Source organism: Dendropsophus ebraccatus, chromosome 8 (genome assembly GCF_027789765.1).
Source record: "Dendropsophus ebraccatus isolate aDenEbr1 chromosome 8, aDenEbr1.pat, whole genome shotgun sequence".
Taxonomy (NCBI): domain Eukaryota; kingdom Metazoa; phylum Chordata; class Amphibia; order Anura; family Hylidae; genus Dendropsophus; species Dendropsophus ebraccatus.
Genome location: NC_091461.1, coordinates 39,951,501 through 39,970,438, shown reverse-complemented (window position 1 = coordinate 39,970,438; position 18,938 = coordinate 39,951,501). Strand labels below are relative to the sequence as shown.

General features: G+C 45.4%; 1 protein-coding gene across 1 annotated transcript; it reads left to right on the top strand.

Moving 5' to 3' along the window:
- Window positions 1–1,405: 1,405 nt before the first annotated feature.
- LOC138799274 (protein kinase C delta type-like) lies at window positions 1,406–6,781 on the top strand. Its single transcript, XM_069980214.1, has 6 exons — window positions 1,406–1,762; window positions 4,046–4,299; window positions 4,524–4,586; window positions 4,735–5,289; window positions 5,633–5,677; window positions 6,150–6,781. Exons 1-6 carry the CDS (start codon window positions 1,448–1,450, stop codon window positions 6,160–6,162), a joined length of 1,245 nt encoding a protein of 414 aa, XP_069836315.1. The 5' UTR covers window positions 1,406–1,447; the 3' UTR covers window positions 6,163–6,781.
- The last annotated feature ends 12,157 nt before the right edge of the window (window positions 6,782–18,938 follow it).

The following is an 18,938-nucleotide window of genomic DNA, read 5'->3' as shown; positions in this document are numbered from 1 at the left end:
ACAGACTGCTCAGCCAATCACTGGCCGCGGTGATCCTGGCCAGTGATTGGCTGAGCAGTCTGTCAGCTCAGACAGGCTGCTCCGAAGCTGCTGCTGCACGCGGGACCGGGAGAAGGAGTGCAGAAGACTTGCAGCCTGATGAGGTAATGTATGATTTTTTTTAAATCGTCGGTCACCCGCCGCGCACCACTATTTCATGTGCCGATAAGATTTAGGGACCATTCACATTTTACATGGCATGCCAGCTATTTTGGAGTTGAGGTTGTATGTAAGTATATAAAAAGATTTAAAGTTATCATCCATCTACCAGATAGGTATTAAGTAGCTGAACACTGGAGGTGCAATAACTGGAACCTCCACCTATCACAAAAACAAAGCTCCATTGTTTTTGATGGCAGCATGTAAGTTTGGCCCTACATCCATTAACTATCTGTGGAAAGACAACGAAAAGAATAGTGGACAACCATGTGTTCTGCGTCTCCGTCCATTCTGGCCAGATCCCTACCAGTCACCTATGGATAGGAGGTAACTGTGGATGTTAGAGTTACCCCTCTAACCCTCCCATGTGCCATATAGTTATCATTTGATAATGTCAGAGAACACTTTTCATACTCTGATGACTTCTCTGGGAAACATTAGTGAACTCTGAGTAGTGGAGGTCCCAAAATTCCCCTTCTATAACCTGGCTCTATGACAATAGAGACAACGATACTACGTCCAGATGGATAACTTTACATTAGTTATTAGAGACCTAGCAATGGGGGTTCTTTAACAAACCTGGCTACATGTTATACAGAACCTGTCACCCCACCACCACCACCCAGAACTGAGACTGGACACCCACAAATTTCTATGATAAAAAAAAATTATGGGGCTCGGCTTGAATAACATCCCAAGCCGTATCCCCAGCAACAACCCAGAACATGACCGGGTATGGATCACTCCTTACATTGCTACATGAGGCCTTTCTAACATGTTACACCTTGACATAAACCATCATTGCAGAAGAATCTCTGCTTAATCCTCCCCTGTACACCCAGGCCTGCACTGACACTCATTAAATATAGCAGAGCATTGCCCCTTACCAGTCTATATTATTCCTGTCATTGGCATCAAGTACAATGTCTGGTTTATTCCTGCCCCGGGGCATATGGATTTCTCCATAGCTGCACTTGCTGTGGCCTTCCAGTAGAGATTATAACCACCACTATAATACACATACAAGTCCCATCACCTAATAATACAGCACTACAAGAACCAGCCATGAATGGCTCCATTCCTCTGCACACTACACTATGGCTCATGCTGCCCACAGCACAGTGTACATGGATGCCCAGGAGCTGGACCACTGGCAGCAGGGGTCACCTGATGACCTATGACATCATCATCACGTTGCCTGGATACGGCCAACTGTCACTCTGGACTCTCAGTTGTACCGATCGGACGGATGTCTACAGGATACCTGAAGATGGCGACTACTGGAGAAGACAGTGCGAAAAAGAGAGAAGATAAGCGGAAGAGAGACGAGGAGCGTAAGGAGGAGGAGGAGAAGAAGAAATGGAGGAGAGATATGAAGAGGAAGATGAAAGAGGAGAGCGAGGAAGAGAGGAAGAGGAGGAGAGTTGAAGATGCCAGACAATTGGAGGATAAGGAGCCAATACCGGGCAGCAGCCAGGACCCGGGATCATCCAGCCCCTACCCAAAATTCAACATCAATCGCCTCATCGTCCATCAGATGTTGGGTAGGGGCGGCTTTGGAGAGGTAAGTGTATTCACTTTTTATTTCATGTCAAGGGGACAATTAAATATAAATGTTATTTAATCTATATATAGGGAGCAGCTAGTGTTTCCTGTTATTAGATATCAGGTTTGTTAGAATGGTGGGAACAACAGGTAGTACACAAAATACTCAGCCCCCATGTTTACCCCTATATATCCCATCCAGTAATATTTCCATGTGTGATATATCTGTAGTAAGTCTGCACATTGGGTCTGGTCTGCCAGAGAGGGGTCATAGACTGTACTGGGGAGAAGATCTCAGGGATGGGGAGTTATAAGAAATACATTGTTATGTACCTGTCTGGTCCATATAGGCTGGAATAAGGATAAATATATATATATATGTAATGTATATGTATATGTAATATTTACCCACAGGGGGAGATTTATGAAATACTGTGTAAAGTGAAACTGTCTCAGTTGCCCCTAGCAACCAATCAGATTCCACCTTTCATTTTCCAAAGACTCTGTGAGGAATGAAAGGTGGAATCTGATTGGTTGCTAGGGGCGACTGAGCCAGTTTCACTTTACACCATGTTTGATAAATCTCCCCCACAGTCTTTACATATTGCAGGTGATTTATATATGACAAATGTGTGATGTTTACTATGCGTAGGTTTTGTTACTATAACAACTGCTTTAATTGAATATAAAAGTTCCTAAGCAAAATTTTTTATTCTATTTATACTACCTTGTCCAAGGTGCATGGAGGTCTCAGAGGCTCTGTCCATTTTTCAAAACGTTTCCCAGTTCCCATGCTGGGCACAGTTCTTTTCATGTGCATTGGCCTACTCTATGCACTGGAGGTGAGCCCGGCACCCCCAGTGTAATGATATCCCCTCCCCTTAGTGTTGCGCCTTTATTAGAATCATGTCTTTCCGTGTCACCAAGTGAAGGGAATATCATTACACTGGGGTTTATGGGTTCGCCTCCGGAGCATAGAGTGGGCCATGAACATGAAGAAACCCTCGCAAAGTGCAGGAACCGGTGGCGTTTTGAAAAATAGACTGCGCCACCGGGATCTCTGTGTTGACAAGGTAGCAACAAAAATGGTACATTCGTTTTAATAATGTAATTTGTGGTATTTTGGCAAATAACTCCTATATGACTTATGTTATAGCTGTTATGCATCTCTACCTGTATATTATGTTACTATTACTATACTGCCCAGCTGAGTTGTTGATGTATTGGATTCTCTTCTTTCTTAACAGATTTCTTGTTAATTATTTAAATGCATTTCAATAAAATATATTTTTTTACATGTATTGTGTAACCTATTTGTGTTGATGTAAAATTTCTAATTTGGATTTCTCATCAATAACTTTTTTTTTCTTTGTAATGAGTAGATATGAGCGCAACTCGAGCATGATCCGGTCCATCCAAACCCGAGCGTCCAGCGTTTGATTACCAGTGGATGAAGAAGTTGGATGCTGCCCTAGATAGTCTGGGAAACGCAAATACAGACTATGGCCGTAGCCAGGGCCTGCATTGAGAGGGGGGGATTCTTATTACACCACCAGCAGGGGACGCTGTGAGGGGGATAGGGGGAGGGGAACTTCTCTGGGAGCCAAGAGCAGGAGATGGAAGATGCTGCAGCTTACAGTACCCATCTCTTCCTCATGTTACCCATCCACTCCTTCTGTGTCTGGCCCCAGTTTTGCCCCTGTCTCTTCCTGCAGCAGTGGAGTCACTAAGCAGAAGGACAGGGGGGAAGGGTGCATGGCATAGGGAAGAGAGGGAACTGAGCTGTGCCCCCTCCTCTTCATCACCTATAGCTGCCTGCTTACCTGTGCCCTGGGGATTGTGAGTACATCTGGGCAGACTACAGCACTATAGCCAGCCTAGAAGGTATGTATATTAGCATGCTTATAGTGTGTGTGTGTGTGTGTGTGTGTGTGTGTGTGTGTGTGTGTGTGTGTGTGTGTGCGTGCGTGCGTGCGTGCGTGCGTGCGTGCGTGCGTGCATTAAATGAGTGTGCATGCATAAAGTAAGTGTGCATATAATGTGTATGTGGGAATATGAGTAGTGATGAGCAACCTTCAGAAGTGTCTGGCTCCAGCCGAACCTGAACACTCAGCATTCAACTCCCTGCGTCTGGAGAAGTTGGATGCTGCCCTAGCGAGTCCTGGAAAACATGGACACAGCCTATGGCTTATGCCTGTAACCATGTTTTCCAGGTAGCCTTAAGTCTGAATCCAACTGCAGTCACCGCTTTCCCCATTAAAATTTTTAGTTCAGTAATCATTTCCCATTTGTCTTCTTTCAGGTGGTCCTCGCTTCAGTCCGTGGTCAAAACACCTACGTGGCCATTAAGGGAATGGACAAAAAGAAGACCAAAGCAGCAAGTCTACAGCGAGAGAGACGGGTACTCCTGCTGGCCCGAGGCTGTCCATTCCTCTGTCATCTGTATGCCGCACAGCAGTCTCAGGACCATGCCTATTTCATCATGGAGTACCTGTCCGGCAGCAGCCTGGAGGAGTTAATCAGAATGTGCGGCTGCCTGAACACCGATAATGTAAGGTGAGTAAATGACCGATCAGGAGACAGATGGGAACAGACATAAAAGACAGTGGACTGTAGTGGGGGGGATAAAAGGTGACATGACAGGTCAGATGAAAAACAATGCAGAGAATGGAGGGAATACAGGCTGCCATAAACAGCGCCTCCTCTCTGCTGGTGGGGACTAATAATAATGATAATAGAGAAGTATTTATTGTCACTGATACTACACTGTTCTCTCCCAGATTCTACGCAGCAGAGATCGCATGTGGCCTCCAGTTCCTCCATGGAAAGAACATCGTCCACCGGTAAGCAGAACTTTCCTTTGTCTCTCTGTTACCTTGAAATGTTAGAAATAAAGCAGCCAACCTTCACAGAGTCCTGAATTATCCCTGGTTGTGTGTGCTGTATTCTTATGTATATTATTTATCATTTATCTGTCTTATTCTATTGCAGAGACATCAAGCCGGAAAACATCATGCTGGACAGAGAAGGACACATCCGCATCGTCGACCTGGGACTCGCCCAAGATGGGGTCACCTCCTCCAACAAGACCAACGGAGTGACGGGAACGTTTGTCTACATGGCCCCAGAGGTGCTTCGGAGGATGGATTACGACACAGCCGTGGACTGGTGGAGCCTGGGGATCGTTGTATGTCGGATGTCAGCAGGATGCTCCCCATTTTACTACGGCACCAAGAAGAAGAAGGCATACAAGTCCATCACCACCGAAGAGCCTAACATCCCAGCCTGGTTCCCTGCTGACCTGCAACATCTGATACAAGACCTGCTGTGTAAGGATCCGGACAAGCGCCTCGGTAAGTACAATAACATCCGAGACCATGCATTCTTTTACAGCACGAATTGGGAGGAACTGGAGAGGAGGAGAGCACAGCCGCCATTTACACCATTCAAGGCACCTCTGAAGGATGAAGACCTGCATTGGCCGGAGTACAAGACCCCCCTTCACCCCGAAGCCGGATTCTCTTACACATCACCAAGCTGGGACCGGTAAGAACCTTCTCCTTTATGTATGATGTCTATCAGTCTTACCTGTATGTCCATCATCACTGTTCCTCTGGATCTGGATTTAGGCTGTACATGAGGTCATATAGTCATCCAGCTTCCTGTCACCTACAGTGGTAAAGTAATGGCAACATTAGTTATGAATATTTCACCACTTATCTGATATATGTAACAATGTTAATATTCAATAATCCAGCTAGTCCAGACCAGTATTAGCATTTACATGCAACGCTCATAATATCCCTGGTGACGTCTGGTCCATAGTCTTCCTTCTCCTGCGCTCCATTCTTATTGCTCTAACAATCACTATGTCTCTGCTTCTACCTAGGATGATGAAGAAGACCACTACAGTGAAGGAGTCCACGACCATCTGGTGAGTTATGCTCAGGCTCCTATCCAAAGCTTACTATACACCTTTACATACCATACACCAATATATCCACTATATTATACACCAATATATCATACTATGCACCAATATATCATACTATGTACCAATATATACGTACTATAGTATAGTATACACCTATATATACACCATACTTTACACCTATACATACATATCTCTAGGCCTCTACATACAATCTTTGGGTCATCCTCCCCTGAGATATGTTCAGGGATAGGATAGGAATCTGTTTTTGGTAAATCTGGTTCACAACCCATTTGGCCTCCATTATGGCTGAAACATTCATATACACTCATATTATAGACATTGTTTTCCTATTTGCTAAATTTTTAATAATGTTCTTAATATAGCATGTAGAATAAAAGCCGTCATGTTACACTAGATCACTTGTCTGTAGCCACATTAGGTAAAGCTGACCGTTCCCTCTTATGTCTTGCAGGATCAGCCCGTGACCACTGCCCAGAGCCCTGTGCCCCCTGACCCATGCCTCTGCTGCTCTACAAGACCTCGGCTTGCCCACAACATCCTCTCTACCATCATCTGTATGCTGAGAATTTCCATCAAGCTGCTGCCCTGGACAACATCTTGGCATCCGGACATAACCACCATCTGGCATCAGACGTCACCGCCTCCCGAAGACCCTCGGAGCCCCAGGAGCGGCCTGTGCTGGATCTGCCTGACATCTAGTAACATCTCAGCACAGGCCAGGTAAGTAACACACACCACACATACATTAGGATCACACACATGTAGGTAGATAGCGGTAGGATGTACACATACATACATACATACAGACAGACAGGTTTAGATATCGGCTTTGATCCTGGGACTTGTTCTGATCGCCACATTTGGGGTCGGGAAGGAATTTTTCCCTTTTGAGGACTTATTCCTCAGGAGGGTTTTTGCCTTCCTCAGGATCAACTTCAGCCATAAATAGGGTTAGTGTGATTATCCCCCAAATAATAATATTATATAGATAGGCTTAGGTCACACATTGATAGGTCATTCACACTACATGGATTCCACTTTAATTTTCTATAACTATAAATAAAATTATTTTTCCCCCATTTACATCATTGTCTGAGTGTCTTTATTTCTATTGCATGATTACGTAACGTTGTAATAAATAAATTTATTTCCCTAATATACATCTACTATCTGGATCTCTTCCTGTATGAGCGGGAAGGAATCAGATAATGGAGCCAGCAGGTGTCATAGAAGCTTCATAGCAAAGGATCAGAGGATCAGCAGCTGCTCAGTTCTCTAGAGATGGGGGGGGGGGGGGAGATGGCTGTATGGTAGAAGAGTAGCTAGGACATAGCAGTAGTGTTGTACACTGGTGACTGGTATAGTAAGTCTGGGTTCACACTGCATTATTGCTGTCTGTTTAACAGAACAGTTTTTAAATGTTTACTTTTAAAGCACAGAAAAACCTGGTCAGCCACAGTATTGTGAATGAAAAAAAAACTGATCAGTCCTGATCCATTTTTTTAAATAATATAAGTCAATGGAAAACATTGTTTTTTTCCCATGAAATGGATATGTTTAAACAGACATCAAAAACTTTGGGCCCTATTCCACCGGACGATTGCCGTTCAGATTATCGTTAAATCGTTAAACCTGGACCTATTTTATCGTTGCTCGTTCGCAAATCATTCGCATTGAATAAGACGTCGTTCGGTCGTTCGCAGTAGATACGAACGCAATAGCGAAGAAATAGCGAAGAAAAAACGATCGGAAATACAATCATAAGTAACGATTATCGTTCCATGGAAATGAGTGAACGTTTTCAGGTCTTTCGTAATAGCGGTCGTTTGAGATTGTTAGTTGTTAACGATTATGCGAACGATAATCGTCCGGTGGAATAGAGCCCTTAATGTGAACCTGACCTGGGGAAGCCCAGAGCCGCCCTCCTAAGCTTCTAACTACAAGCACTTCTAATGAGAGCTTGTAGCTAAAATTTAACTATAAGTGCCCATTAGAAGTGCTTGTAGTCAGGGCTGGAATAAAGAAGCTTCTATCACTTGCAGAGTTTCCCACCCCTAAGGCACTTAAAGGGGTACCGGGCCCGGGGGTATTTTTAAGCTATGGCCGGAGAGGGGGTGGTAATAGACGGCGGCAGTCACCGTACACCCGTCCCGCTTCCTGGTGTGAGTTGCGGCACGAGACATGACATCTCAAGGTAGCTCAGCCATTTAGCGGCCGTAGTCGTAGTCCCACCTCGGCCACTGAATGGCTGAGCTGCCTTAAGACGTCACGTCTCATGGCACAGATCACACCAGGAAGCGGCCGCGGGACGGGTAAACGGGGCGGCTCGACCCGGGACCCGGCGTTGGAACCGGGGAGGTAAGTGACCGCTGCCGTCTATAACCACCCTCTCCCCGGCCATAGCTTAAAAATGCCCCCGGGCCGGAGTACCCCTTTAATAGCCACACATGCTGCTTGCCTGCTCTGTGCCACTGAAGGGGGAAGGGGCAGGACCGAGTAGCGGCATCGAGTGGAGGAATCCAGGCATAGGCACTGTGAGCTCCACCTCCATCCCTGTAAAGATCCAGCACTGGAACTCCGTTCTCTTCTGCTGCCAGCCGCCTTGATTCTGCTCCTTCACTCCTGGCACCTGGAGGAAAGGCGAGATGGAACAATATGCAATTCTCACCTACTGAGTCTGCTGCAGCATGTCCATTAGGAGTAGAAGTAGGTCAGGCTGCAGCTTCTAGACCTATTATGAAGAGGCTAGTACATGGCAATCACTGACCACATTGTCACCCACTGCCTGTATTTTCTACCAGGGTATATGCTCAGTGAGTGACTGCAAGCAGTTGATACTGGGGTCTACTAGTAGTAGTAAAAGAGTAAAGTGACTGGTTGGAGTAGTAGTACACTGGTGACTGACCTATCTCATTGATTTATGCTAAATAACTATACAGCATAGATCTCAATGAGAGATCAGTGTGCTTATACTAAAAGTCCCCCAGGGGGGCTTCTAGTATAAGTGTAAAAGTTAAAAAAAGTGTCATTACTAATGAAAAGCCCCCTCCCCTAATAAACGTTTGAATCACCCCCCCCCCTTTTTTTCCCGCATGTTATAAATAAAAAAAATAAATAAATAAACGTGTTTGTTATCGCCGCGTGCATAATCGCCCGAACTATTAATTTACCACATTCCTGATCTCGCACGGTAAACGGCGTAAGTGCAAAAGAATCCCAAATTGCAAAACGGCGCATTTTTGATTGCATCAAATCTAGAAAAATTGCAATAAAAAGCGATCACAAAGTCGCATATGCGCAATCAAGGTACCGATAGAAAGAACAGATCATGGCGCAAAAAATTACACCTCACAGAGCCCCATAGACCAAAAGATAAAAGTGTTATAAGCCTGGGAATGGAGCGATTTTAAGGAACATATATTTGTTAACAATGGTTTGAATTTTTTACAAGCCATCAGATAATATAAAAGTTATACATGTTATATATCGTTATAATCGTTACGACTTGAGGAACATATATAACAAGTCAGTTTTACCCCAGGGTGAGTGGCGTAAAAACAAAAACCCTCCAAATAAAAGAAATGCATTTTTTTTTTCAATTTCACACCACACATCTAATTTTTTCCTGGTTTCGCAGTGTACTTTATGAAAAAATTGAGCCTGTCATTGCAAAGTACAATTAGTGGCGCAAAAATAAGGGCTCATGTAGGTTTCTAGGTGGAAAAAAGCAACTGCTATGGCCTTTTAAGCACAAGGAGGAAAAAACGAAAACACAAAAATTTAAATTGGCCCGGTCCTCTAAGGGTTAAAGGGTTTGTCCAGCGGAAAAAAAATATTTCAAATCAACGGTACACTAGCAGCCAGGCATAGATCTGCTTTGTACTGTCAAAATGCCTGTGAATTGCACAATACCAAAACCAGCCAAAACAATGTAAAGTAAAGCCCCTATTACACGGGGAGACAGAGTGGAGCAAACGAGTGATGTCAGCGCTCACTTTCTTCTCGTCCCCCGCTTGCTGCCGGCGCTATTACACGTGGAGAGTGTGTCATTGGAAACCCCAACACGTTTCGGAACACCCTTCAACCCTTCATCAGGCCCCCTTGACGAAGGTTGTTTTTGCTAATGAAGTTTGATGTTTTTCTCGGGGGTATACTTTTTTCTTACGTGAATAGTGATTGATTTAAAACCTCTTAATTTTTTTTAAGTGGGATACATTTTTTTTGTGTGTGCAATAAGTGTGAATGGTGCCTGACACAGTGTGAGTCTAGCCTTACCCTAGTGCCACATCTGCTGAATGCCGGAACTGTTTGGTTCATGTCATGTCCAGGATTTGTGATGGAATCTGAAACAGCGTCTCTGAACAGAACCTCCAATGCGGGTGAAAATGAGGCCTAACCTCTAAAGGTTATTAGCTGTGTGCTTATTCTCCCTATTGAGCCCTAGACAGCTGTCTGCCATGGGTGAGGTTTGTACATACAGTAGTTATAGAGGCAGCCATCTTGTCTGAACAGTTTTCAACAACATTTAGGCCTTATTTCCACGTTCCGTGCACGTGCCGCATATACAGACGGTGTTTAGATCTTTGCTAATTTATGAAAATGAAAGGAAAAAGTTGAATTGACACTGGTCTTCAGAACCTTTACTCAGTACTTAGTTTGAGCCTCTTTGGCAGTGATTCCAGCCCCCAGTCATCTTGGCTATAATGTCACCAGGTTTGTACACCTGGATTTGGGGTTTCTACTATTCTTCTCTGCAGATCCTCTCACGCTCGGTCAGGTCGGATGGGACCATCAGTGGAAACATTTTCACATTTCTCAAGAGATGTTTGGGTTGAAGTCAGGACTGTGATGGACATTCACAGAGTTGTTCCCGGGCTGCTCCTGTGCCATCTTGGCTGTGTGCAGTCTCAGACCTGTAATGGAGACCACATTTCACTCCTAAGTTCTCTCCAGATTCAAACATCAATGAAGAAACTCATCTTCCTGCATTTTACCTAGAGTCCAGAGCTGCAATACAATCTAGGCTAAACACTTTGACCATCCAGCAGGTCACTAAAATTTATACTGTCAGGACTACAGACTTTGAGGAAGAGGATAATTCCAGCCATCTTTTCTGGAATATGACATCCTTTATGCCTTAGAGCTCATTCTATGCACCCAGTATCATCATCTTTAACAGAAAGCATACACATTTCTTACCTGACATATGTAAAGTATCATCAACAGTGATGTTTGTAAAGTACTACATACTCAATATCAAGGCATCTAGTACTTCAGTCTTTTCTTACCATTATTACAGAAGCAGTCCCACATTTTCCTTTCATTATGCAGCCAGTCAGCACATATAATTCCACTAGTATTGTCCCATTTAGTGTTTGCTTTGTATCTGAAGATTCTGGGAATCCTTTCCTTCGTTTAGGTCATGTGATCTCATGGTGACCCCCAGGTAAATACTGGTGTTTCTGTGCTCAGTGGGGTCACAATCTCTGCCAGAAATGGGGTCCTCTAGCTGTTGCAAAACTACAATTCCCATCATGCCTGGACAGCCAAAGCATTAGCTTCCCATGCATGGTGGGGATTGTAGTTTTGCAACAGCTGGAGGGCCAAAAGTTCCCCATCCCTGTCTTATCAAGCTGCAAGTACTGTTCCACACTCTCTGCATTGGGGAGGGGGGGGGGGGGGGGGGAGGCAGTTACTGATGATCAGAGTTATTGATGATGATGGTTATACATATTGTGTTTTTTTATTCTGACATATTACACATACAAATATATATATGTATTGTACATTCAATATGGCAGAATAAAAAGAATCAATTTTTGCATAAAAGAGTATTTTATTTTTACTAAGTATACTGGGTTCAAGCAACCAGATTGGGGACTATGCATCGGACTTTTCGGATTGCTCTATTATGATGTATGTACTGTATATGTGTGCATATTATATATGCATGCATCATATACATATATAATTTACATATATATGTATATGATGATTTGCACAAAACTATCTGAAATAATAAACTATCTGAAATAAAAGGTATTATTCTATTAGCATAATGAGGGGCAGTAATTACAGTGGGGGCAGTAATCTAGGGATGCTAGACATTGTAGAAAAAGGATAGGTACACTATATTTTCACTTGTAAATCAGCACATATGTTGGGTTGTAAAAAGCCAATAATAAGCCCCCATTGTGGTTGGAGGGCCCCGACACTTTTGCTGTATGGGGCCCCAAAATTCCTGATGGTGGTCCTGAAAAAAAAACTACTGGAAAGCGTACTGTCCAATTGGTCCAGATTTATTAATACAGTACTCTAAAGTACTCGATAGTCAAACGAATAATGTGTAGTGAGCAAATAAAATTTATAGTCTCCTCCCCACATGTTTGCTGACTTTATCCATTAAACATGTGGGAAAGGGGCTGGAAGCTCCTGCAATGCAGCAGCTATGTTGGTGGCTGGCATGGCCGTGATTGGCTGGCTGCATCAGGTGACCTGCGTGTGTATAGACCAAAGTGTTGAATTCAAAGCTAATTCAAAGTCTCCAGAGTCTTGACTTACAGTAGTTGCATGCTGTTAGTTGTCAGGGAGAGCTGCTGGAGCAAGGGAAGAGGTAATGTAAGTTTATACTAGTATTATGAGGATGACGGTATACTGGTATATAGCTAGTAATATCCACAAACTATCCAAAAGTTCTTTTTAGGACTAGAAAAAAAACAAAATAATCTGCTATACAGCATAGTACCAGTATAATAACAGTCTAACCAGTGTCATAGTCCCTTTCCAATCATGTGTACCACACGCCCTTCACCTGCCCAAGAAGCACCCATGTTTTACTACCCCTTTCAAACAGGCTACTCGTCGGCCAGTGTCCAGCTCTCAATACCCCAGAGCTTGGAATGATAGTGAAAATATGCTGAAACCCACCTACATACACAGGCAATTACCATGAAAATAGCCTGTCTCGTGACCCTGGAAATATTGCTTTATAGGCTGGTGAAAGCAGGCATTCGCCAGCCTCATGGACACAGCTGCCCTATGGCACTCCATCCCAAGCCAGCACTATTTTTCATGCTGTGCCATGCCAGCCTTACACCTGCACATCATGTGTAACGTCACCTGAGCTCTGACCAACATATTTACAGGGAAGGTCCACTTAACCTCCAACACGTGGACGAGATCTTGTGGCAAGGGTCGCTACATTTCCCTGATGGCAAACTGAATGAACATGCTGAAGGCCATGAATGATTTAGACTCAGGGCCGGGACACCTCTTACCTCGGTCACTGTTTCCCTGGCAGTTTAATCCATTTGCACCAACCTTTCTTTCTTAACCTCACCCTTTACAGAACACCACCCCAGAGCAGTGCTATGTGCCATGTGTGGTATATGTATTCAACCTTGTGGTTCAGAATTTTCTAAAAACGTACCTTGAGCTGCTCCATAAGGTGCCCATTTCAGAAAATCCCCCACTGATTGGGCTGCCACTGAGGAACTGCAGCAGCACTTTGGTTTGCCAGCTCACTACTCTTGACTTTGAATAGTCAACCCAGATGACGAGTGGCGATGTAGTGTTAGCTTAACCATGCCACTACTGTCTCTATTAAAACGCTCGCTGCAGTCAATTAAGGATGACGCTTTGCATGGGAGCCAGGAGATAGGGCAAGACTGTACAAAGGATGATAGCCAGACCACCCTCTTTTCAATTTTTTCAGCACAGATAGAATGAGGGGGGGGAGGAGAATGGACAAGAGCAGAAGAGTGTGGTGAACACTGCAGAAGGTACTATCCAGGCCAGTTTTTAACACATCTATTTGGCACGGATGGCCTGAAGAGGAGGAGGAGTTAGAGTCATCCTTCTAGTGAGGACAGCAAATTGTTGCCTACTGGCAGTGTGGAGCACATAGCAGACTTCATGTTAGGCTGTCTTACCCGTGACTATCTCATTGCAGCTATTTTTGCCAACAAGGATTCACCTTTCTCGACTCCTGGTATAGATAGAAGTTCACTTATCTTTTTCCCCAAAAGGAGAGAAGTATGCAAGTGGGCCAACAAGGAGGGGAAATGAAGGGACCAGGCAGCATGGCAAACACTAGAAGAGGGACACTATCCAAGATCTGGAACATGTTTATGACAGCCAACTAGATTAAATCCAACAACATGGATCCTAGAATGTCACAGAAGGACAAGTTCTGGAAGATGGTGAGGGAGTATGTAGTGGACTGCACACCATCACCCTCCCAGATCACTCTGCACCATTCAACTATTAGTTGTTAAAGCTGGACACATAGCATAAACTTGTATGTCGTAAAAGTGCTGGCCTGCCCTTCTTGTCAGTGAGGGTATTTAGCGCTGCAGGGGTATCATCACTGATAAGCATACTCGCCTGTCAACTGAGAATACTGACGCTTATCAAAATGAATAAGACTTGGATTTCACCAGACTTTTCTAATCCACCAGTGCAAATAAACATACCAAAAAGCCAACTGACAGGTGTGCTAGCATCTTCCTCCTCGTCAAGTCTTAACCAAGCTTTTACCCACAATTAGGAAGGTCACCACCAGGCTCTTACACACAATTTGTACAGGGGTCACCACTAGACTCTTGGCCAGTTTTTACAGGGTAACCACCAGGCTCTCGCCCACAATTTTTACAGTGGTCACATCAGGCTTGTACCCACATTTGTAAGGAAAGTCACACCTGGCTCTCGTCCATAATTTTTATGGGGGCCACCACCAAATTAAATGGTCTATTAAGAATACTTTGTTATTTATTGTCACTTCTCCACCGAATCTGGAATAATAATTTGTACACTTCCTGCCCTTTATGCTTACAGGACACTTTAATGTGCACTTCCTGCCTTGCAAACGCCCATTCACCTGCGCAGTCATCTACCACAACAGGCTCTTGCCCAAAATTTTTACTGGGGTCATCACCAATTTCCATGGTCTCTTGGAAATAGTGTATTGTTATTTATTGTCACTGCTTCGCCGACCCAGGAATGTTCATTTTCACACCTTCTGGCTTCCATGGAAGTAATCGTCATGGAAAGCAAAAGCCAGCTCACCTCTTCTGTGAATGTCTTTTGGCTTGCACGGATCAACTCCAATGGTAAGTGACGTAATTACATGAAGACGAAAACAGATGATCCAGAAGGGTCTGATTTGGCATTTAAAATCACATCCCGTTTACTATAGAAAGCATCACCTTAGTGTACACTTGAACACATAACCCCCCGGCAAAAAAAAACGTTTTTTTGCTGGAGGGTTATGTGTTCAAGTGTACACTAAGGTGATGCTTTCTATAATAAACGGGATGTGATTTTAAATGCCAAATCAGACCCTTCTGAATCAGGTTGGTAGCGGCAACTCTAATGGATGGTTTTTAGATCTTTAATTTAAATTAAAAAAAAAAATTATTTAATGTCTTTTTTTATTTTAATTAAAAGCAGCTTAAACATTGGTATATGTTGGAGTGCTGTCTCCCTATTCTGCAGTACCAGCCCTACTCCCCACACGTGCTATGCCTGGGCGCTACGTTCTCAACTTGGATAGTTCAGCTGCGTGCTCATTCAAATTCTATGTATCTTTAATGCATCAAGGCATACTCCCCCCTGCTATGCCCTTTACATTTCTGTGGTGTTTCCATCAGTTTCTGAGGTTTACCGGTGCACCAGACATCCTCCCCTCTGCCAAATAGGATGAAATCGAGCACTCAAGCATCGAAAAATACTCGACTCGAGTAACAAGCATTTTAGTACCAGCTCATCTCGAATAGCAACCGTTAACAGCTCCGCTTTCTTATGTTAATAAGCTCTGGTAAAACGAAGTCTGAGCTAAGATTAGTTGTCATTGGCAAATTACAACAGTTTTTGTTTTACACAGATTAAAAAATCTGGGCTATATATGTTCTGTAATTTTCAAGCTATTTAAAAACTGGGTGGTAAAAAAGCAAAAACAAAACCTCGAAGTTTGGAAATACATAGTACATATTAACCCCTTAACGACATCGGGCGTACGTATACGGCCCCGCAGGGTGGGCTTTAACGCAAACGGGCGTATACGTACGCCCAATGTTTCCCCGATCGCTGTGTGTTCACACACAGCGGTCGGGGAAGATGGCCTGCTATAATGTATAGCAGGTCATCTCTGCTCGTCGGCACGGGGGGTGATTAACCCCTCCCGTGCCGACGATCGGTGCTATATGCTGATCAATACAGATCAGCATATAGCAGCTGAAAACAGCTTTCCGGGTCATCGGTGACCCGGTGGCCCGGAAAACAATGGTGATTGGTGCTGTCCGAGATTGGAGCACCAATCGCCATTAGTGTCCCCAGCAAAGATGGCGCCAATGCCACCCCCACGATCGCCGTGATAGGCCGGCCAGTACCGGCCGGCCCATCACGGCGATCATACTGTAAAAAAACAGTGTTGCCGAGTTCTGCACCCCTCAGCTAGGTAGCTGAGAGGTGCAGAACAGGTGTGTGTGGTGCAGGTGTACCATACTCACCTGATCTGGCCGTCCGGAGCGAAGATCTTCGGTCCACGCCATCCTCGCGTCTTCTTCGCGTCGCTTCCGGGTTCGTTCGTCCAGCGTCGGAAATCTTCGGAAACACTCGGGTCTTCGTATTCGGCGGGCCTCGGTAATCGGGCCTCCGGAAATCTTCTCTCTACTGCCCCCTAGCGGCTGATCAGTGAATATCATTCACTGATCAGTTGCTTTGGGTTAAAAAGATTATTATTTTTTTTTTTCCCTATTTTTTTTTTTTTACTTTTTTTGCGCCCTAACGCCGCTGAGTACTGATCAGCATCACACGAAAGTGCGCCACTGATCAGCAACTCCTCCTTTTTGGCGTAGGAGCGTTTTTTCCCCCTATATCCTACCGCCACTGCCTGCTGATAAGTGCCGCACATAAGTGCGGCATTTATCAGCAGCTCCTTTCTTGGCGTAGGGATATTATTTTCTTACTGTCAAAAAACTTAAAAAACATTACATTACACTACACTACATGAAATAAAGTTTTACAATAAACATTTACATACCCCATATACTAGTCCCCGTATAAAGATGGCCCCCAGGGTGTTTTCGGCGTCGGACGCATACGCTATTATTGCCTCCAACACCGAAACAGCCAGTGAGAATGAATGGGGGATCCTTCTTTCCTCCATTCATCATCATCATCATCCAGTGACATGTCTGGGGGTAGCGTAGCGTACGCTGCCCCCCAGACACGTCTTTTCCGCCAGTACCGTCCCAATAAGAGATCACGGTATGGCGTGAAATTCTATAAACTCTGTGAGAGTACCTCAGGGTGCACTTACAGATTTAGGGTAGGTGCATACTGCGGAATGGCGAAGGATAACCCTTTGTGCATTCCGCAGCTGGCACCCGCCGGCGGACTGATGCAGGCGTGCGTCTCCGCCCGTGTCATAGACTCCATCCTATGCACGGGCGGATTCCGTTGTCCGTCCAAAGAATGAACACGTTCATTCTTTGGACAGAGGGCGGAATCCGCCCGTGCATAGAATGGAGTGTGACACGAGCGGAGACGCACGCCTGCATCAGTCTGCCGACAGGTGCCAGCTGCGGAATGCACAAAGGGTTATCCTTCGCCATTCCGCAGTGTACATGTACCATTACAGTGTATGAAGGAAGGGACACCCGAATCCAGCCCCAGATGCCCCCAGATGAACCCACTGCCCCAGGGGCGTAACTAGAAATGGCTGGGCCCCATAGCAAACTTTTGATTGGGGCCCCCCCCCTCTCGATCGACCACTATGCCATCAACACACTCAGCTCTACACAGGTCCTGTACACCATATAAATTACAGTACAGTTATATCAGGTGACTTACAGGGGACGTCTTCTCTGATCGGAGTTCTTCCCTTTTCATTTTCTTCTCCATCTCCTTCTCCGAGCCACAAATCCACAGAATCTGCCAGAAAAACATATTAGTCTCCTCACACTGGCACCATCCTCATCTCTCTATACTGCACATCTGCATTGGCCCCTTTACACCCTCATTTAGTGGGAAGGCTGACTCTATGTGATCCCATTTTATTATATGGCCCTCCTCTCTGTCGCCCCTCCTTATAAATAGCCCCCTTATGTTGCCCCCTTATAGAAGCCCCCCCATGTTGTCCCCCTTATAGATGCCCCCCATGTTGTCCCCTAATAGATGGTCCCCTATGTTGCCCCCCCTATAGATGGCCCCTCCTATGTTGTCCTCTTATAGATGGCCCCCTCTCCCCCTATATTGTCCCTTTATAGATGTTCCCCTCTCCCCCAATGTTGTCCCTTTATAATATCCCTCTCCCCTATGTTGTGCTCCTCTCCCCTATGTTGTCCCCTTATAGATGGCCCCTCTCCCCCTATGTTGCCCCCCCTTATAGATGTCCCCCTCTCCCCCCCTTCCTTATAGATGTCCTCCTCTCCCCCCTCCCTTATAGATGCCCTCCTCTCCCCCCTCCCTTATAGATGCCCCCCTCTCCCCCCCTTCCTTATAGATGCCCCCCTCTCCCCCCCTTCCTTATAGATGCCCCCCTCTCCCCCCCTCCCTTATAGATGTCCCCCTCTCCCCCCTCCCTTATAGATGTCCCCCTCTCCCCCCTTCCTTATAGATGTCTCCCTATCCCCCCCTTCCTTATAGATGCCCTCCTCTCCCCCCTTCCTTATAGATGCCCTCCTCTCCCCCCTCCCTTATAAATGCCCCCTTCTCCCTCCCTTATAGATGTTCCCCTCTCCCCCCTTCCTTATAGATGTCTCCCTCTCCCCCCTTCCTTATAGATGCCCCCCTCTCCCCCCTTCCTTATAGATGTCTCCCTCTCCCCCCTTCCTTATAGATGTCTCCCTATCCCCCCTTCCTTATAGATGCCCTCCTCTCCCCCCTCCCTTATAGATGCCCCCTTCCCCCTCCCTTATAGATGTTCCCCTCTCCCCCCTTTCTTATAGATGCCCTCCTCTCCCCCCTCCCTTATAGATGCCCCCTTCTCCCTCCCTTATAGATGTCCCCCTCTCCCCCCCTTCCTTATAGATGCCCTCCTCTCCCCCCTCCCTTATAGATGTCCTCCTCTCCCCCCCTTCCTTATAGATGTCCCCCTCTTCCCCCCTTCCTCATAGATGCCCTCTTCTCCCCATCCCCCTTATAGATGTCCCCCTCTCCCCCCCTTCCTTATAGATGCCTTCTTCTCCCCATCCCCCTTATAGATGCCCCCTTCTCTCTCCTCCCCCCCCCCCGGAAA